Below are 21,338 nucleotides of genomic sequence, written 5' to 3'. Positions count from 1 at the left end.
AGAATGTTGCTTAAAAGTAATACTAACATTTTGCCTGGTGTGTATATCCTATTGTCAGAGAGTATGTTGTTGCTTTGCGGTTGTGGTTAACAACCTCTGATTCAATTCAGCGTGTGCAACGCACAACGATTAATAAATTTAATCGCCTTTGATCTGCGGCTGTCTTAGAAGAATCACTTGAATTTGCATTTCATTTGGAAGCATTCAATACAACAAATGGGTCACATAAAGTGCTCAATGAATTTCTCACGCTTCGCTGGCTAACAGGTTTCGCCCCCTTTTTCGGTGAAGTTGCAGTGCATCGACGATTTGGTATATAATTGAAGGAAAGACGCTTAGGTTGACACAAACGCAATGGTGAGCGCACATTTGGAATACCTGCCAAGCATCTTGTGTTGATTCTAATCTCCTTTCCTTTTTCCTAGCATTTGTTTAGATCCTTGTTGGTGTGCTTGCTGGCCATTGGCTGCCTGGCTGACGTTTCGCTGGCGAAACATCATAAACACAAGCGCCACTACGACGCATCTGAGGAGGATCATCATTACCTGCCGCCGGTTGAGCGTGATCCGGAGCCACATTATCACAGGCACAAGCACACCAGGGAACGCGTTGTGGATCATGAGCCCAAGCGTGTGGATCATTATCATCACTATGACAAGAAGCCGGAGGTGCAGAATCGACACATTCATTACCAGGACGTCAATTCACAACTCCGCACCTCGACTATCCTTCCAGCAGCATCCGGCATCATTACGCGTCGTGCGCGTCCCAATCGTGTGACCTACGCGAGTGCTCCTAACTCCGTGTTCCATACGCAGATCAATGTGCAGTCCCAGGACTCGGAGCTAAACTCCCAGATACGCCCAGATCCAGTTGTTGGCATTGTTCCAGCTGGAGTGCAAGTGCCCGTAGGCACATTACTTCCTGGAAGTCAGTTACCAATTGGATTGCCCGCAGGAACTCAATTACCTACCGGTGGCCAGTTGCCCACAGGAACTCAAGTGCCTGCTGGCGGTCAGTTGCCTACAGGTGCTCTGCCACCTGGAGGTCAATTACCTACTGGAGCTCAGTTGCCAGCGAATACTTTACCCAATTGCCAGAACCCAGTTGCCGGCAATCCTCCCACTGGTTGTCGTGTAGTCGATCCTCCTGGCGGTCAGTTACCCACAGGAGCTTTGCCACCTGGCGGTCAATTGCCAACAGGAGCTGATCCACCTGGTGGACAGTTGCCAGCAAACGGATTACCACTTGGTGGACAATTGCCAACTAATACGATACCCCCTGGTGGTCAATTACCAGCCAATGGATTGCCTGGTTTTCCGCCAGGTGGACAGTTGCCAGCAAATGGATCACCACCAGGATTCCCACCAGGCGGCCAGTTACCAGCTAACGGACTACCAAATGGAGGACAATTGCCAGCTAACGCACTTCCCAATGGTCAACCAAATGGTGGGCAATTACCAACCAACGCATTCCCACCAGGAGGTCAGTTGCCAACCAATACATTCCCAGCTGGAGGACAATTACCAGCCAATGCACAGCCTGCTGGCTTTCCGGCTGGAGGTCAATTGCCAACCAATGCATTCCCAGCAGGAGGGCAGTTGCCAACTAATGCGCAGACAAATGGTGGAAACGGAAACGGTTTTCCTACTGGCGGCCAATTGCCAACGAATGCTTTTCCAGGTGGTAGGCCATTGGGCAATGGTAATCAACTTGGTGTGGGTTTCACTGTTGGCAATGGCAATGGCAATCTCAATGCCGGTGCTCAGCTTGGACTCCCCCAAGGATTTAGTAATCAGAATCTATTTATTCCTGCAGTTAACACGCAGCTGCAACTCGGACAAGTGCCATTGATTGCTGCTCCTCAGCCTGCCCTTGCGCCACGTCCCAGCTCGGTGCTGATACAATTTGATCCAGCTGTTGGGGGTCAATTGCCGGCTCAGGCAAATGTTGGTGTCAATCCTAATCAGTTGATACCACTTATTGGTACACAAATTGGGAATGGGCAACAGCCAATTGCCCAGCTGACCACAGCGCCTCTACAAAATCAATTAAATCCCATTTTTGGTGTGCAATTGGGAGCTGGACAACAACCCATTGGCGGTAATCCGAATGGGTTTAATCCAGTGTTTGGTAGTCAGTTGCCGACAGGAGCTCAAGCACCTACGAATGCTGATCCTAATAACGTTTTAGGTGGTCAGTTGCCTGCAGGAGCGCAAGGACCTACGAATGGAAACCCAAATCCCGTTTTTGGAGGACAGTTGCCTGCGGGTGCTCAAGCACCAACGAATGGTCCGGTCTTTGGAGGGCAGTTACCTACGGGAGCTCAAGCACCCACAAATGGTAACCCAAATCCAATCTTGGGTGGACAGTTACCCACCGGAGCTCAAGCACCAACAAATGGCAATCCTAATCCCGTTTTTGGAGGACAGTTACCCACCGGAGCACAAGCTCCAACAAATGGCAATCCAAATCCTGTCTTCGGCGGTCAATTGCCAACAGGAGCGCAAGCACCCGCTAATGCTGATCCAAATAACGTATTTGGTGGTCAATTACCTACAGCAGCTTTTGTGCTAAACACAGGCAATCCAAATGGTGCTCAGTTGGCAACCACAGCTCAACTGACAGGCAATACCAATCTGCTTGTTGCAAATGGCCAACGTTTGACTAGACGTCGACGCGTTGGACGTCAACGCGTGCGATCCAACTACCAAGGCCTCAATGTGGTTAATGGCAATGTGTTCGGTCAGCCAGATATACAAGGACCGACCAACGCTGTGGGCAATCAACAGGATACAAACATCATCGATGGCAACTTCTATAGTTATCCGATTGCTTATCAACGCAGACTGCGATTGAATGGCAATAGTCGTGTTTTACTAACCGATGGCGACTATGTTGATGACTATGATACCACACCTGATGTTGGCTTAGCAGCCAGCACTCCCGAGTTATCGTATGCAGCTCCAGACAGCAAAGCATCTCCCAAAAAGACAGATAACGAAACAGCTGCCTCCAATCATGCCACGGAATATCGCGACGATGGTTATCACTACAAGAATCCAAGACGCACTACATAAATCAATGTTGAATATTCATTTTTATGTTAATTAATAAATAAGAGCAAATGCTAAAAGAGCAGACAGAAAAGTAAATTTTTCGTTGCATAATTTTGGGCGGTTGAAGTTAATGAAGAGCTGATCCATTTCCGGTTTGGCAAGACAAAGCTTTAGTCTAAAGCTGAGCTTTACTGTTTTGGTTATGAAGCATGCTGTGAGAAAGCTAAAAATAAGCTTTACACAGCTAAGCACAACATTGGGTCTTTAGAGTCTTTATGTTCGAAATTACGTATACGAAGCGATTTCAAGTAACTACATGTAACATCAAAAATTATGTAAAATTAATCATTTAAATATTTTTTGAACAAAAAATCGAAAAAAAGATTAAATGTAAAGTATTTCAACCAATTCGAAGTGAATAATTTTTGACTTTATTGAGTGTACTCGTACAAATAAATTTCTCTTCATCACAAATCTCTCTCTTGAAGCCGGCAAAAACAAATCAACTATGTGAATTTGATGTGTTTTTTTGAGTAAGTCCAACAAACTAGTTCAGAGCAGCACACATTTTGCAGCACAATGGAAACAGATACACAGGTCATGCAAGTTTTTTAGACATAATAGAAAGGAAGATGAACACATTTGGACGCAACAAAATCAATTGCCAGCATAAATTAATGCGTTCATTTAGATACGATTCTCATGCAAATTCAATAAGCCAAAGAAAACAAAAAATACAAATATAAAAATAAGCAAATAAACAAAAATAAGCAAAAATTGAACCAATCGACTGTGTAAAGAAAAAAACTACAAATAATTTAAATAAAACAATGCTGACGTGGGATGTGAGCTGCAGCTGCAGAGTGTGTGTGTGTGTGAAAAACCAACACATGTAAAATTCATAATGAATTTTGAGTAAACTAAGGTGGGACCCGCACACACAGACAATTCATAGTAATATAATATTATTGTGTGCCATCGATGTCAATATTTGTTTGGCAGCTCGCAAATCACAGACGATGAAAGCTTTTGTGCTGTCTTTTGTCTAGACTTGAATCTCTTCCGATGCTGTAGGTCATCATCAGAGCAGTGTCGATGGCTGTGGCAGTGGCAGTAGCTGTGTGACTTCGACAGTGGCAATGAGTGAATGAATAGATGCAAGCATTACATATGCTAATTGGATCATTAGGTTATGGATTTCATGATTATAATCGCAGTGTTATCGCTAATGTTATGACCTCTACTTAGGCAAATTTCTATGATTTCTGGGAGCAAAAAAACTCCAAACTCTCCCAAGAAAGCGGCAATAAATCAATGCACGGGCCAAGTCATGGAAGTCATGGAAGTGAAGCGAAATACATTCGAAATTGGTGCACAAAATTAATGAGCATAGAGAACAACAATTAAATATTTATAGAAAACAAATATAATAATTTATGGCAAAGTTCGCGCATGAGTAAGAATCTGGTCGATGCTTTGCATACATTAAGGCCAAGACAAGCTGCTCTCGCCTGCTCGTCTACCGCATTTTGACCCGCTCGGCGTGGGGCTTCGATGATTTTTCGAGTTTCACAGTTCCAAAGTTTCAAAGCCGGCCTTTGGCTGATTACAGAAATACACATTTTGAAAATGTGTGCGAATTTTTTGTTTGTTTCTTTGTAGCTAGTTTTTTTTCAGTTTTTTCAGTTTGTTGTATCTATGCAAAGCGAGTGCGGGCTCGTATTCAGATCTAGAGTTAAGCTCATCAGTATCGTGAGCGGGAGGCTGTGGCTCTGGAGTTCAATGATCCGCACATGCCGGCTGCCATTTCTATGGCCCGGTAATTGTGTACGCCCCTCTTAATTGGCACATCACTTATTAACAGAGTGTGTTTGTAATGTGTGTGCTTGTGGCTTGTCTACAAATGGGATGTGGGAACTTCAACTTCAAAAAAGGGCTGCCCTAGGCTTACGTCATGAGCTAAAGATAGCAAAGAGCCCAAGAGCATATACAAATCATTTCGAATGCTGTGTGATTAATTTGTAGTACTCAGGGCGCAATTTATTAAAATCGGACAGGCTGAAAAATTGTATACGAATTTCAAGCCTCGTTCACACTTAAATCTTTGGGCCACCAGCAAGCAACAGAAAACATGCTTACATACCCACACATAGTCGGAGTTAAACTAATGATGCTGCCAAAGCAATTTGAAAGGAACTTGCCAAATTTCTTGTGCCACGCGTATGAATTTTTAATGACCCAGCCGCGTGTTGGAAGTGTGCGCAAGTTTATTATTATTATGATTTTATTTGTTAATTTTAATTCTGTTTCTGTTTCTGTATCTGTTTTTTTCGCTCCACGATTATTTTTTGTTTCACTTTGTTGTTGGTGCTGAAGATGAGATCCATGTCGATGGCGGCGGCACTTTCTAGTCGCTGCCTGCTTAGACAATATTTGCAGCGAGAAAGAAACTGGTTTCCAGAATGATTTATCATACATTTAAATTAAACAAAAGACAAAAAGCAGAAAACAAAAACAAATCTCCAAATATAATAAAAGAGCATCAGAAGACAAAAGCTTAATTTATCATAAAAGACTAAAACGTGTACTTAACTTAGGAATAAAGTTGATCATTAAAAAGCCTTAAATCGTATACTCTAATAAAGAAATAAATAAAATTAAATTTCTAAGAAGAACTAGTTTTAGTTTTATGCAAAATACCAATGAATTAATTCTTATTCAATTATGATGTATATGCTTAAGCTGGGCATAAATTTGCAGCTTATGTTGGAGTAGATGAACTCGTGTCGGGTTAGAGTATAAGATTAGAAAACTAAATTAAGTCGCACGTGTAAGTGAGGAAAAGAAGCTGCCGAAGCTCTTTTAAAAAGGCAAGTCCAATGCGAATAATATTAATTAAAATAGAATTTGCATAAATTAAGAAAAACGCAAAAAGGTTTTTGTCAGACAGAGCGACGCGCTTGCCAAAAAAATTGGCAATTTTGCACTCTTCAGAGCGCTTCAGACACAGCAGACACAGCTCTCACCTCAGACAAATCTAATGTGTGATGAACGTAGTGGAGCTATCAGTCGACCATATCGTACTTGCATCTTTCAGATACTTTTTAATGGGATTTGTCGCTGGGTAATATCAACAAATGCAGTCTTAATTAGTTCGATTGCTAGACACACCCCTCAAAGCAGTAAAGTGGAGCTGAAAGTCGACCATGTCCCATCCATAGAATTAACTTGACTTGGTAACCATAAGAAACAGAGTGAAGCGAGTTATCCATTCCCAGTTGTCTTAATGGGATTCGTTGATTTGTGCCTTAAGCTTGGGCTGGAAGATGTTGCTGGAAGGCGAAGCTGAAGTTGACTTTGGCGTGGAAATGTTAAAATGTACACATGCGTTTTTTGGCTAACAATTTTTATGTTTAATACCTACGCGACATATGACGATGAGACTGATGTGACAGACTTTTGTATTTATTTTTGTTTTGTTCTTGGTTTGTTCTCGATTCTATGGGACGGGTTGAGCTGCCATTCACTAATTTGCATATTTATGCCATTTCAGCATAAACATTAATTCCGAAATGGCACTTTTAAGTGCTTGGACCGGCTCATCGGACTGCTGCCGATGATACAAACACTCCATCGCCATAATAATTACGACTGTGATGTATTGTCCAGCGTCCGAGAAACTAAACATTTATGGTCAAGATGCCTGCCGGGTATGGAATGAAAAGAATCAGAATAGAACCAAACTGAATCGATTCGATTCGATTTTGAAAAGAATACATTCGATTCGACAAATAATCAAGTAGTTTAGTATAATGAGCCCTGATTCGGGCGATAGATTAGATTGTAAATTTGCAAAGACATCAATTGGTCTCTGCCTCCACAACTACATAAATATATATTTTTTATATTTTTTTCTCTGTATAATGCTGCACGCATACAGGAAATCAAATTTGTAGTTTCATTGTTTGATACAAGAACACTAATTCGACAAATGTGGATGAATTGAACACAATTCCAAGTAGTAGATATTCAAATTTTAATTGTCGGCACATTTCATTAATAGCACAAGTCAATTAGTAGAACCTGGACTACAACTCGATTAAAGATTTAAGTGTTGAACACAATTCTTGATATCGTATTTCATACATGATTTTGATCACGTGGCACTCTCCGCCCACTCAATGCTCTTTGGTTGGCAGTCAAATTGTGGAGTACTCTTCAAAGCAGTTGACGGTGCCAGGCATCGGATGGTGGTGGTCTGTTAATGCGAGCCTAGCCTTGGCTATGATAAATAATTATAATCATTATGGTATTGTGTACTTCTGCGAATTAATAACAATGTTAATGTGCAGATGACTTAACTTAATTTAACTTAACTTGTGGCTTTGCTCATCCTTCAAACGTACGGAACCAATTAGATCTTGGCGCCACTAACGAGCCTTGTTTAATGGCACAGTTTAGCATTGATGCTCCGAAACACACCGCAAAAACTTTGCAATTCCTTATCGATTTCAATTTGACTGCGATCATTAATCATGCCAATATTTGAGCAAATTGCTGATGCTGCTGTGGCTGCTGCTGCTGTGAGCAGATTGAGATATGAGTTAATAAATATATATCTTTTTTTGTGGCAAATTTTGTAGTTTCCACCCAAAATATATTGACCAGATCTGAGATATGCGTTTGTCAACATAACAAATAACATATTCATAGCAACTATATCAAAAGGGTTATTTATATGTTGTTTGTGGCTATTTTTGCACAGCACGAACAACGTATAGGCCTTTCAAAAATTTGTTTACGTTTTGTTTCGTATCAGAGTGTGACTTTTGTTGCTGTATTGAATCGTAGCGTGTGGCTCATATCATTCATTATTATGATTATATCCGGCATTCATTTTACGCACTAGATATCAAATCAAACACAAGATATATGCCATCATTATAATATCTTTTTGTTTGAAGTGCGTTGAATGCCGCGGTGCTCTTCGGCAGTTCCTTTAAATGATTAATGAACATCGATGAGTCGACAGCGACAACAATGAGCCAAGGCACAAGCGACAGCAGCAGCAACAACATGAAAACATACTCGTAATATTTTAATAATTTCATAAATTTTATTGTAACATACAACAAATTTCAAGTTAAGTCGAGCGTTAGTTGTTGGGGGAACACAACAAAAAAAAATATAGAAACAAGACAACAACTAAACTACTCGCTGAAATAGTCATAATAAAACAAAATTAAAATAAATTCACTCCCATCGTGAATGATGAGAGTGTGTGTGCGTGTTGTCCATCAAATGTTTTGCATACGATTAAAGAAAACAATTAAGAGAATCCGTCCAAAAACGAAATGGCCAAGCTGAGCTCGTTGAGCTGTTGCCGCCTGTGTGTGCAAATGTAAGCTGACGTTGCTCTTGCCTCTGCTGCTGTCGACGTTGCCGTCGATGTTGACGTCGCTGTCGCGGTCTTCACTAGCAGCATTTTGGTATCTGTGAGCGAGTTGAGCGGTCAGTTAATTGAGCCACTGCCGAGGCTTAGAACTCGGGCAGAGCCAAGTGGTGCAAAATTTACAGCACGATCAAAGCGCGAAGCCGGCGCTGAGCGTTAAAGATTTCGGTTTGCGTCGGCGTTTACCTCGACGTCGACTTTGACGTTGCCGTTGACGTTGACGCTTCGTTTCGTTTCGTTAATGCAGGGCAGAGCCACTAGCGCTGTAATGAGCAGCACGGAGAGAAGAATTTGTATAAATACCAAAAGGTTCTGCGTATTTCTTCATTAGAGTTTCGAATCATCTTGTATCAACAAGCAACTCCAACAGTTAACATGGTACGATCCATCTCAGCATCTTCATATCTGGGTCTTTGCCTACACTAGCAACGCATTCATCACCGCAACCCCATTGCTGGAAGGACTAATCTTAACCCGCTTTCAACTTTCTCTTCGTATCTTGCAGAAACTTTTCCTGGTCGCTTTCGCTGTGATCGCAGCTGTGGCTGCTGATGTCAGTCACCTGCCCTCAAACGAGTACTTGCCCCCCGCACAGGAGGTCCAAGCCATCGAGGCACCCAGCAACGAGTACTTGGCCCCAGAAGCCGATTATGCCGGTGAACAGGGCAGCCTTGCCGCCGATGGATACCGCTACAAGACCCACCGTCGTGTTGTGCTCCGTCGTCACCGTCGTGATGTGAGCCATCTGCCCTCCAACGAATACCTGCCCCCACAGGAGGAGGTCCAGACCGTCGAAGCTCCCAGCAACGAGTACTTGGCTCCTGAGGCCGATTATGCCGGTGAACAGGGCAGCCTTGCCGCCGATGGATACCGTTACAAGACCCACCGTCGTGTGGTGCTTCGTCGTCACCGTCGTGATGTCAGCCATCTGCCATCCAACGAATACCTGCCCCCTCAGTCTGCTGCCCCATCTGCTGAGTACCTGCCCCCAGTTCAGGTTGCTGCCCCAGCTCCCGCACCAGCTCCAGTCCAGATCGTTGCTGCCCCTGCCCCAGCCCCAGCCCCAGCTTCAGTTGAGTACGCCGCCCCCGTTGAGGAGGCTGCCCCCGCCCACGAATTGGCCGATGATGGATACCGTTACAAGACCCACCGTCGCGTCGTCATCCGCCGCAACCGTCGTGATGTCAGCCACCTGCCCTCCAACGAATACCTGCCACCCCAAGAGGTTGCCGCTCAGGCTCCATCCAACGAATATCTGCCACCCCAGCAGGCTGCCCCAGCTCCCGTCGAATACGCTCCAGTTGAGGAGGCTGCTCCCGCTCATGAGCTCGCTGATGATGGTTACCGTTACAAGACCCACCGTCGCGTTGTGATCCGTCGCCACCGTCGTGATGTCAGCCATCTGCCCTCAAACGAATACCTGCCCCCTCAGTCTGCTGCTCCCTCTGCTGAGTACCTGCCCCCTGTCCAGGTTGCTGCCCCAGCTCCAGTCCAGGTCGTTGCTGCCCCTGCTCCTGCCCCAGCCCCAGTTGAGTACGCCGCTCCCGTTGAGGAAGCTGCTCCCGCTCATGAGCTCGCTGATGATGGTTACCGTTACAAGACCCACCGTCGTGTTGTGATCCGCCGCAACCGTCGTGATGTGAGCCACCTTCCATCCAACGAGTACCTGCCCCCAGTCCAGCAGGAGGCCGTGCCCACCAGCGAATACCTGCCCCCAGTGTCCAACGTTGTCGATGAGTACTCCGGTGTTGAGCAGGGCAACCTCGCCAACGATGGCTACCGTTACAAGACCCACCGTCGCGTTGTCCTCCGTCGCCACCGTCGTGATGTGAGCCACCTGCCCTCAAACGAGTACCTGCCTCCTCAGGCTGCTGCTCCATCTGCTGAGTACCTGCCACCCCAGCAGGTTGCTGCTCCCGCTCCCATTCAGATCGCTGCTCCCGCTCCCGTCCAGGTTGCTGCCCCAGCTCCCGCTCCAGTTCTCGATGTGTCGGTCCCAGTTGAAGAGGCTGCCCCAGCTCATGAGCTTGCTGATGATGGATACCGTTACAAGACCCAGCGCCGTGTCGTCTACCGTCGTCATTAATTCTCATCTGAAATGGTTCACTAAGTGATCAATTTGTACTCATTTTGGAGTGCAAGTTTAATACATATAAGAATACTTCCTCTTTTCGTTCACGAAATAAAATATTACGAAAATAAAATATTCAACTCTTTTTATTTCAAGAAATTTCTAAACAATATAAACGAACAGGTATTCAAAAATTAAGCTAAGTGGCTTAATTTGAAGTCGTTGATTTCATATACAAACGAAGACAGATGACATTTTGAATTATCATGTGTTAAGTTATTTTTATCATTATTGATCATTTAAAATTGACCAGTTGAAATAAATAACAATATGGAATTATATTTTTAGATCTACTTAAGCATGTGGTGATTTTTTTTCCATATAGATCATTGCTTATATTGTAGTTGAGTGCTGACCAGTTAGTTTATCAAGCACTGTTTCTAATCAAATTTTCTAGCTAACATACAAATTTGTTTTGATTTTTTAATATTAAAACTACGAATTTCGATTGTGCTTTGCCATTGCTACAGAAGCAGCATGTACGCAAATCTCTATAATTAGAAATCAAAGTTGAAATTAAGCTTCTCCGGAATCATTTTATGAATACCCGAAATCTAACCCAAATAACTGCTTTTACTCTTTATTAATTAGAATAATACTTGAGAATAATATAAAAATATATGTTGATTTAATAATTGCTTTTGTAGCGAATAAGTTCAAAAAGAAACTCATAACCAGTTTCGCTCAACCAGTAACCTCTTTGATCATCCTTGAAGTATGCAACAGTTTTTGATGTCAGACTGTCTGCCAAGTTGTCTAGAAATTTTTGGAGATCGCATTAAGATTAAAGTATTTATAGCATTAGGTAAATGTGATGATTGAAATACAATTACAAATCGTTAATTTCAAAATAATTTAATTATCATCGGAACTGCGAACGGGGGAATTGGCAAATGGGGAACTGGGAACTGGGAACATGCGGCACGCGCTGAGATAAAAAGAAATGAAAGGGGCGAAAGGAAGTAATAAAACCAGATTGAGAAATATGCAAATGAGATGAGACCACTAAATGGCCAGTTTTGTTGCCAATTGATGCGATTGCGTTGAAAGTGGAAGCAATCATCAATATTCAAACGCGTGAGCGGTCGGGGACGATCGATAGATTCACTTAGATGGACACAACACACATTTGTGGTGGTGGTATTATATATGTATTTACATACGGCGCTTTTTTTATGAGCGCACTGTTAGTGACAAGAGCGCGACAAACTTGAATTAAACCTGATTGCAAAAAAACTATAGTAGATTTATGTTCGTCGTTGTCAACTTTTTGCACGAAATACAAAAAGCAAAATACATTAATTTAAAGGCAAAGTTAAATGCTAATTTTTGTAGCACAGCTTCGGCGATTAGAATCATATAAATATACGGCAGAAGTTTGCAAACAGTATCATTTCCACTTGGATTCTACAGTGAGCTGAAGATCAGTTGAAACTGCCAAAATGGTAGGATCATGTCCTCCACTCACTCCAGCAACAGTTATCTAATCAACTATCATCTATATCTATTTGCAGAAATTGTTGTTGATCTGTGCTCTTGTTGCCGCCGTGGCCGCTGATGTGAGCCATCTGCCATCCAACCAATATCTGCCTCCTGGCCAGAGCTACCAGGTTGCTGCTTCGGCTCCTGTTGAGTCCTACTCGGCTCCAGCTCAGACCTACACCGCCGCTGCTTCGGCTCCAGCTGTCTCCTACTCTGCTCCAGCACCAGCTCCAGTCGCCTACTCCGCTCCAGCTCAGACCTACCAGGCTGCCGCTTCAGCTCCAGCTGTCTCCTACGCCGCTCCAGTGCAGTCTTACTCTGCTCCTGCTGTCGAGTCCTTCTCTGCCCCAGCTCAGACCTACACCGCCGCTGCTTCGGCCCCAGCTGTGTCCTACGCCGCTCCAGTTGCTCAGTCCTACGCTGCCCCAGCTGTCCAGTCCTACTCGGCTCCAGCTCAGACCTACACCGCTGCTGCTTCGGCTCCAGTCCAGACCTATGCTGCCCCTGCTCCAGTCCAGAGCTACGCTGCCCCCGTTGAGTCCTACGAAACCGCTGCCTCTGAGCCAGCACCCGCTCACACCTACTCCGCTGATGATGGTTACCGTTACAAGACCCACCGTCGCGTTGTCCTCCGTCGTCACCGTCGTGATGTGAGCCATCTGCCATCCAACGACTACCTGCCACCCTTCTCCGGCGCCGCTTCTGCTCCATCAAGCGAGTACCTGCCCCCAGTGTCTGCTGCTGCCTCTGCTCCAGTCCAGTCCTACGCTGCTCCCGCTCAGTCCTACGCTGCTCCCGCTCAGAGCTACTCTGCCCCAGCTCAGTCCTACTCCGTTGCCGCTTCAGCTCCCGCTGTCTCCTACGCTCAGCCCGCTGAGTCCTACGAAACCGCTGCCTCTGAGCCAGCCCCAGCTCACAGCTACTCTTCCACTGATGGATACCGCTACAAGACCCTCCGTCGTCGCGTCGTCCGCCGCAAGTACTAAACGGCCAGTAGATGAGGCTACCTGAAGCAAAACCGACTAAATCTACAAAATATTCAGCAAATGTTAACATTACACACAATTTAACATTACATTGTTTGTATTGAGTAGTTTACGTGGTAATTGCCAAGGAACGAAATAAATAACAAATTCATAAAATAATTTCAAATTTACTTTTTATCCTGGGATGGGTAAATAATTCAAAAAGTCAAAAATGATAAGTTCATCAATATCAACAATTTAGGCAGTCATAAAAATAAAGAATTCGTTTTAAATGTGTGGTACACAAATAGGAAACGACATTTAATATCCTTTAAATATGTAATATAAAAAACAGATTTAAACAATAATCTTATTAACAAAAATAAATTATTAAGTTGTTGACTTTTTGTTAACAGGTTAGGAATCTGTATAAAATTTATCAACTTCACCACCAATCCACCTCTTATACAGCCCTTAATTATCATCTAATATATAATTAACTGCTACGAAAAGAATATACAGAATAAGAAATACGTATTGTTGTTGTTTAATAATTAAAAACAAAAGACGATTGGTTGTTAGGCAGACAACAACATAAATATTCAACAGACGCCTTAAAAATTGTCTAGCCAGTGGCAAGTTAAAAATGTTTGTATATTTTTCACCAATTATTGTCAAAGCACAAATATCTGATTCTAAAATAGGAATAAAACATTTTTAGCTCCTTTTATCTGTAATGTTTCGAACATTGAAAAATGCGAATGGTTATTTGTTAGGTTATTGCTTGAAATACATTTTGTAAAACTACAATTTTTAATAGCATCTACGATTATTTGGTGAAAACTGGTTCAGCAACTAGAGTTTTGTACACATTCTGTTAAGCTCAAACCATTCACAATAAATATACTAGTAAAATATACCAACACAAAAGATGCTAACAATTTGTAGCGAAAAGATGCTGCATACTTTCAGGTGCCGCATTGAAATCATGTTGAAAATGTTCTCCGCTGTCGAATTCCATAATGAATGAACAAATGATAAATATAAGTGATCTGTACATACATATAAAGCATATGTGTCTATAAGTTATCAATCATATTCTAAATCTGTGCAGATCAAAGATTTTATTCATATAAATTTGTAATTCAAACTGTCTCATCCAACTTCAGTTAATTCTCTTTCAGTGTGAAGCATTATTCATGTATAAACCTATAATAAAACAATTTCAATAATTTTAATTCAATAAAATTTTGTATTTTTATAAAATTCAGAAAAAGAGCCGAGAAAAATATGAATCACTTCGTTCGTTTTATTTCGGCAGTATTGCGCAATTATAAATTGTATAAACATATTTTAATGACTAAAATTCGATCGCAGAGTCCACATATTTCGATTACATGTATATGTGGACTCAGATTCACATCGTTTAATATTAAATATTAAATAAATTTATTATTAATTAATTTACAATTATTCAATATCGTAAGTTCCTATGGGCACGGAGAGGCAATCGTGTCAATTAATTGATGATGACAAGGGGCACGGAACGAGCCTAGAAATTGAAAGCGATCGCCGGTTTAGGGTACGAGTATCCTTCGCTCTTCGGCTGTGGGGCTGGAGGTGGCAGGTAACTAGTTGGTGCTGGTGGTGGTGGGAATGGAATTGATGGCTTGGGATAATCATACCCCTTGGGCTGGGGTGGACTCGTGGGTACAACTGGTGATGGTGCTGGGAATGGAATTGATGGCTTTGGATAATCGTATCCTTTGGGCTGAGGTGGCTTAGTCGTCACTACAGGTGGCAAGTATTGGGGCTTAGGCGAGCTCTTGGGAAGAACTGGTGGCAACGAAGGAGCTGGGAAGGGAATTGAGGGTTTCGGATAATCGTATCCCTTGGGCTGTGGTGGACTGGTTGGCACAACTGGTGGTAAGTACTGCGGCTTAGGCGAGCTCTTGGGCAGAACTGGTGATGGTGCTGGGAATGGAATTGATGGCTTGGGATAATCGTATCCCTTGGGCTGAGGTGGCTTTGTCGGCACTACGGGTGGCAAGTATTCTGGCTTTGGTGAGCTCTTGGGAACTGGTGCTGGGAAGGGAATCGCTGGTTTAGGATAATCGTATCCCTTCGACTGGGGTGGCTTCGTCGGCACTACGGGTGGCAAGTATTCTGGCTTTGGTGAGCTCTTGGGAACTGGTGCTGGGAAGGGAATCGCTGGCTTAGGATAATCGTATCCCTTAGGCTGAGGTGGACTGGTTGGTTGCACAGGTGGTAGGTACTTGGGTTGTGGTGGACTGGTTGGCTGGACTGGGGGGAGATATTTGGGTTGAGGTGGACTTGTCGGCTGGACTGGAGGCAGGTATTTGGGCTGTGGTGGACTGGTTGGAGGTGGGAAAGGAACAGCGGGTTTGGGATAGTCATAGCCAGGATGTTTGGGTTGTGGAGGAGGTAGGTATTGGGGTTGAGGTGGGCTAGTGGGCTTCACGGGAGGCAAGTACTGTGGTTGAGGTGGACTCTTTGGGACCACTGGAGGTGAGAATGGAATGGATGGCTTGGGGTAATCATAACCCTTGGGCTTAGGAGGTGAGGTTGGTTGTGGAGGAGGCAAGTACTTTGGTTGAAGAGGGCTCGTAGGCTTCACAGGCGGTAAGTACTTGGGTTGAGGAGGGAGTGTTGGCTTCACTGGCGCTGGGAAAGGAATCGCTGGCTTGGGGTAATCATATCCTTTAGGCTGTGGTGGGTTGGTTGGCTTTGGGGGAGGCAGATATTGGGGCTGAGGTTGAACCTTTGGCGCAACTGGTGGCGGGAATGGAATGCTTGGCTTGGGGTAATCATATCCTTTAGGCTTTGGAGGGCTGGTTGGTACAACAGGTGGCAGATATTGAGGCTTGGGTGGGCTGGTAGGTTTCGCGGGTGGCAGATATTGTGGGGTAGGCACAACCTTGGGTACAACTGGTGGTGGGAATGGAACTGCTGGCTTGGGATAATCGTATCCTTTGGGTTGAGGTGGACTCGTGGGCACCACGGGTGGCAGATATTTAGGTTGTGGTGGGCTGGTTGGCTTCACGGGAGGCAAGTACTTGGGCTGAGGTGGAAGTGTTGGCTGCACTGGTGGTGGGAATGGAATGGCAGGCTTGGGATAATCATATCCACTTGGTTTAGGCTGTGGTGGTGGCAGAGTTGGTTTCGGAGGTGGCAAGTACTGTGGCTGCGGAGTCACCTTAGGTTGTGGTGGTGGGAATGGTATAGCTGGTTTGGGATAGTCGTAACCCTTGCTTGGCTGCACGGGCGGCACATACTTCGGTTGAGTTGGAATCACTTGCTGTTGTGGTGGTGCTGGAACAAACTTTGGCAACTCCGGTGGGAACGGAACAGCTGGCTTAGGATAGGAGTATCCGCTCGACGTTGGAACTACCTTTGGCAGTGGTGCGCTAGTTGGTGGCGGGAATGGTACAGCTGGCTTGGGGTAATCATATCCTCGACTTGGCGGTGCAGGTGGGAATGGTACCGATGGCCGTGGATAGGAGTAGCCATCTGAGAAGGGCACTTTGGGCTGGGGATAGTCATATCCCGAATGAACGTCATTGCTCAGATCCTACACGCGATTAAACAAAACAAGTCATTAAATTATAAGATCCGTGATTTCATTGACGCACCTGCAGACGTCTACCGTCTGAGAATGGGCTGTAACCATGGACGGCGAGAGTGCCGAGAACGAGGGACAAGAAACAAAGTTGCTGCAATAAAAGAAATCAATAAAAAAAGAAGTCAGTTAATGATCATTAGTCAAGCGCCAAATCGACACGTAAACAAAGGTCAATCTCTCGAGCTTGTAGATTTGACAGCTGTCGGACAGCTTCAACACATAACATATCAAAAACGTTTTATGGACATCTAACAGTGTATTTAATTGTTAATCGGTAAAATCGCGTCAGAAAAATTTCCGCATATAATTAAGGCCTGCGGATTTGGCGAAACTTCGTTGTCGTCTTTATTTTTTATTTATTAATTTCTAATATTCACCTATGCACACAGTTGCCAAGCTCAAGATATTTGTATTTATGTATTTTAACCCTAATTTGTTAGAGGCTGATCGATTAGTGACTAATTGGGTCACTCCACTTGGAAGGCACTTAGCGTGCGCTTCATATTTGTGCGCGAGTAAATTGTTTCTGATTAATAAGTTAAAAGCCATTTAAACGCATTTTGCGCTGACTACGGAATGCTGTCAATGACATGTTGTTCATTAATTATGAGCCTATTACGCCAAACACAAGCGCCCGCATGCCCCAACGACAACATCAACAACAGCAACTTATTGGTGCAACAAATGAAACAAAAAACTAATAGTTTTAAATAAAAACTAGTAGCTACTGCCTGAGCCTCAATGCCAACCAAGAGAGCATCTGCAATTAACATATGGTAGTTAAATCAAGCAAATGTTCTAAATACAAACACACACAGCGTGTTAATGATCTTATGTAATTTGGAATTTTATGCTTTAAGATCGTGGCAACCAGTTCAAAGAACTTTTTATTTATCCAACTATCATTTGGAAGAGCTGAGCGCTGCCTTAATTAAGAAACTGTCGGATTTATTTAAATTTGGAAGCCGATGAATTGCTAAAAAACTAATTTGATACAAGTTTCTGTCAACCTTGAGACGGAGAAAACAATTTGTTGCCATTAAAATTAAACTAATTTTAAATACCCTAGCATCGGGTATTGGCAATTTTGTCACGATCTTTGTAAACACTTGTGGATGAAACGTGTTATGAATCAAGAAGTTGACTCATCTACTCATCTACCAGCAGAAGAGAGTGTATTTGATGGTCGGTTTAATTTCCAACGTGCTGCTGCATTTTGTTTTATGGTATAGTTTCGATCTCAGCCATTAAGCTGATATATTTTTCGAGTGGCAGATAAACGAGTTTGGCGTTAGGTTTTTCGCAAAGAACCCGGAATTTCAGTACCTCAAATTGAAGCACATAAATTGCTGGAACAAACAAAAGAGAAGCAAAAAAAATCATACGCTGATTTAAGTGCGCTCTCAGCAGTAATAAAATCCTAACGACAAGCTATCAAACAAGAAAATGGTAGCAAAAAAATAACGAAGACAAAGCAAAGAACCCATCTAAATAAATACAAATGTATCATAATAATAAAAATAGTTTCAACCTCCCACACGGCAAAACTAGACAAGACAAGGCAAAAAAACGAGAATTATTTTTGATTAATTGTAATAAAAAATGCCACTCCACTCCACACAGCCCATGTCTGACAGACGACGAAACGGTTGAGAGTTGCTTGTCACCTGTCAGTGTTGAAGCTCAAACTCATCCGTTGAGTTCTTAGTTTAATCGTCTTTTCTAAAGTGCAGCTGCAAAACAACAAACAACAAACGACAGTTGGCTACCTCAGTTAAGTCATTCGGTCTAATCTCAGTTCACAGTTCTCTCGATTTATTACAGCAGCTTTATGGCCAAACTAATTTTTAGCATCAACTTTGTGATATGTTGACCATTAACTCATAGCCCAATTAAGTATAGTTTTAGTTTTTTTGTTTTGCTGTTCATCTTGTTGATCTTGTTGTTGTAAATAAAAATTCTTCTAAACTCGTAAGCTTGTATATATGGCTGTGACTCAGGTGTCATACAATAAATTCTCAACGTGCCGAGAAGAAGGCGTACCGCAAATGTTGCCGCTGATGATGATTTTATTTAATTTACTGCATATGGAAATGTTCTCAAAAGACGACTTAGTTCGGTTCTCTCTTTTTTTTTTTTTTTGGTAACGACATATGATTTTGAGATAAGTATTTGTCAAGATTTCCGTTCGTTTTAATTAAAAGAATTTTGTTCTTGGCCACATAGTAGTTGCAAATGGGATTTTGAAATATGTTTGTTCGACTTGAACAAATTTGCAGAGTCATTTGGGGTGGCATAATTCTGTAATTATTCTGTGGTAACTGCACCCACAATTGGAGCGTGCGGAGAGACTCGTGATTGTTGAATCACGACGAGTCATTTTTACCAACAATGCGTAATGGCGACAACAACATCAGCAAGCAGCTTTGCAACGCGTTAATTGTCACAATTGAGGCGTGTGAAATTCCCTCCACAGAAATAAAGGTTTTTTTTTTCTTCATTTTATGTCTCTGCGACCTTGAAGAAAATGTGGCTGTTGTTTGCTCTTGTTGTTGCTTAATTACAGTTGCTCAACATGACAAGTTTTGTTCTGGTGCGCCGCAGCGCGATAATTCATTGAAGCAGCGCGCGTTGAATGTGAAGTTCAGCGCATTGCGCATACGCAGCGTTGACGGTGGTCAAACAAATTGGTTGGCAAATCACTCACTAGCCACATTTCATAGCACCCGCTGGAGGCCAAGAACACGTGCAGGCTACACAGAGCGTGAAGAGCGCTAAGTGGTTGTCAAGTGGACAACCGCAAGAGACGAGACGGAGCGGGGTGACAAAGATGGAGGGGAAGTTGAGTTGAGCGCATTTATGAGTGTTTCCGGTCAGTGGGTTTCGTATTGCTCATCCGATTTTGGAATCACTTAGCGAGTCAGCGATTAGGGTAAGGGCTAGTCACTCTTATTGTTGTTGTTGGTGTTATTTCTGTTGTTGTTGCCATCATCATCATCAGTATCAAGCAACAGAGGCAACATCAAGTGTCTTTGCAACGCCCAATGGCAGTTGCGGCAGGTCGCGCTCCTCGTTGTTGCCACCTGTTTTTGTTTTTTTGTTGTTTATTTTTCTTCTTTCGTTGTTTGTTTTCTGTTATTTTATTTGTACTTGTACCGATTTTCTTCAATTGTAGCGCCGTTTATGCAAATTTAGCATGCGAATTCGAATTCAAATACGAATGCGAATACGAGAATACGCGAATACGAAGTACAAAATAGGAGTAGTGCTCGTAAGTTGTTTGTTTTTGCTGTCGCTTTTAGAAACTGTTTTTTCTTCGTCTTCGGTTCGGTTGAGCAATTTTGTTTGACAGGCAAATGCGATGCCGCACTCGAAGTACTCGAAATCGAAGTAGAAGTCGCAGTTGCAGTTGCACTCCAACTGAAGTTGAAGTCGAAATTCGAGAAGTTGCAGCCAAAGTTGCAACAATCGCAACTGCACCTCAAAAAAGTGTGAACCCTTTTTCACTTTGGTGGTGGTATTCTAGCATATTTAACTGATATTGTTATTAGTTGATTGTTCGATTGTTCGCACTCACCATCTTCATTGTTGAACCGTGATGCAATCCAATTGAATCGAATAATTGAGTTTAAATTAACACTTGCGTCAGCAGCTAAAAATATATTTACATAGATACATATATATATTTATTTAGATTTTGATTTTGGAATGAGTATTCGATGGTATATGTTCTATATATCACAAACACACAATAGATTGTCTCTCTCTCGGTGTTTCTGTTTATGGCAAACAGCTACCCACTTGTAAAAAGCACACACACTGGCAATAAAACGCTATAAAAACGCGCGCGTTTCGTTAGCGACGACGACGCACGACAAAGATTGAAACGCCGCCTGGCAGCAGACGAGATGCGAACTCGAGCAGAATTGAAGTTCAAATAACAAAAACTGCGCCGACGCACGGCTTATTTATAAGAGAGCGCCAAAAACAAAAACAAAAAACAACCGACACCGACATCGCAGTCGCAGTCGACGTCGCGTCGGCCAGATTTCTGACTTCGTCTTCCACTTCGCCAGCAACTGCTGCGGCAGCAACTGCGACAGCGACTGCGACTCCGTCTTCGACTGCGTCAGTGAGTTGAACTGCGACTACGCATGTGCAGCTGGTTCTGGTCAATCTTCATAGTTGCGGCTTCCTGCTGCTATTGTTGTTGTTGTCACCTGAGATGCGTGCTACACCTGCTAATCGAATTACCTGTAAAAAGCAAAAACAAAAATATATAACTTAAAAATGCGTCTAATTGTGACACGAAATTCTCGTTTTCTGGCTACCGTTTGCCCTTGACTCTGCTGACTCCAAAACCGCGATCCGTCAGCCAATAATCGACCGCTGACAGTCGACCACCGAGAACTGCCCAAAACGAATCGGAATTTGAAATAGAAACAGAAACCGAAACCGAAACAGAATCCCAAAACGAAACAGAAACTATTTTTGGCTATAATTTTCTTCTTTTTTTTTGCCCACAAATTTTGGAGTGCTGATTTGACCTTAGTAGACTCAAAACTCCACTTCAATTTGGATGTTCACTTACTGACCGCTCTTATAA

The 21,338-nt window shown here is 43.1% G+C and overlaps 4 protein-coding genes across 5 annotated transcripts; 3 read left to right on the top strand and 1 right to left on the bottom strand.

Annotated features, from left to right (window-relative positions):
* The first annotated feature begins 3 nt into the window (after positions 1-3).
* On the top strand, positions 4-3,155 carry LOC117571972 (basic proline-rich protein). Its single transcript, XM_052003611.1, has 2 exons — positions 4-39; positions 426-3,155. Exons 1-2 carry the CDS (start codon positions 4-6, stop codon positions 3,078-3,080), a joined length of 2,691 nt encoding a protein of 896 aa, XP_051859571.1. The 3' UTR covers positions 3,081-3,155.
* A 5,618-nt stretch (positions 3,156-8,773) lies between these two features.
* On the top strand, positions 8,774-10,715 carry LOC117569946 (skin secretory protein xP2). 2 transcript variants are annotated; one of them, XM_052003889.1, is made up of 3 exons: positions 8,774-8,889; positions 9,017-9,508; positions 9,983-10,715. In XM_052003889.1, the coding sequence occupies exons 1-3, from the start codon at positions 8,887-8,889 to the stop codon at positions 10,595-10,597; spliced, it is 1,110 nt and encodes a 369-aa protein (XP_051859849.1). In that variant the 5' UTR covers positions 8,774-8,886; the 3' UTR covers positions 10,598-10,715. The 2 variants fall into 2 exon arrangements, with proteins under 2 accessions (XP_051859849.1, XP_034107198.1); XM_034251307.2 differs by having other exon boundaries at positions 9,017-10,715.
* Positions 10,716-11,994: 1,279 nt separating this feature from the next.
* Positions 11,995-13,269, top strand: LOC117569947 (uncharacterized). Its single transcript, XM_034251308.2, has 2 exons — positions 11,995-12,087; positions 12,157-13,269. Exons 1-2 carry the CDS (start codon positions 12,085-12,087, stop codon positions 13,108-13,110), a joined length of 957 nt encoding a protein of 318 aa, XP_034107199.1. The 5' UTR covers positions 11,995-12,084; the 3' UTR covers positions 13,111-13,269.
* Positions 13,270-14,378: 1,109 nt separating this feature from the next.
* Positions 14,379-20,664, bottom strand: LOC117569945 (uncharacterized). Its single transcript, XM_034251306.2, has 4 exons — positions 20,534-20,664; positions 20,310-20,384; positions 16,743-16,823; positions 14,379-16,681 (listed from the first exon to the last, which is right to left on the bottom strand). The coding sequence occupies exons 2-4, from the start codon at positions 20,316-20,318 to the stop codon at positions 14,642-14,644; spliced, it is 2,130 nt and encodes a 709-aa protein (XP_034107197.1). The 5' UTR covers positions 20,319-20,384; positions 20,534-20,664; the 3' UTR covers positions 14,379-14,641.
* Positions 20,665-21,338: the final 674 nt, after the last annotated feature.

Source organism: Drosophila albomicans, chromosome 3, assembly GCF_009650485.2.
Source record: "Drosophila albomicans strain 15112-1751.03 chromosome 3, ASM965048v2, whole genome shotgun sequence".
Taxonomy (NCBI): domain Eukaryota; kingdom Metazoa; phylum Arthropoda; class Insecta; order Diptera; family Drosophilidae; genus Drosophila; species Drosophila albomicans.
Note: the sequence above shows the minus strand (reverse complement) of the source record. Positions and strands in the feature narration are given on the sequence as shown.

Excerpts from the sequence above, each read along its gene's own strand:
- LOC117569945 (XM_034251306.2), bottom strand. Across the intron at positions 16,682-16,742 it reads CAGACGGTAGACGTCTGCAG|GATCTGAGCAATGACGTTCA; the intron begins GTGCGTCAATGA and ends AATCGCGTGTAG.
- LOC117571972 (XM_052003611.1), top strand. The coding sequence starts at position 4 with ATGTTGCTTAAAAGTAATACTAACATTTTGCCTGGT. Across the intron at positions 40-425 it reads ATACTAACATTTTGCCTGGT|CATTTGTTTAGATCCTTGTT; the intron begins GTGTATATCCTA and ends CCTTTTTCCTAG.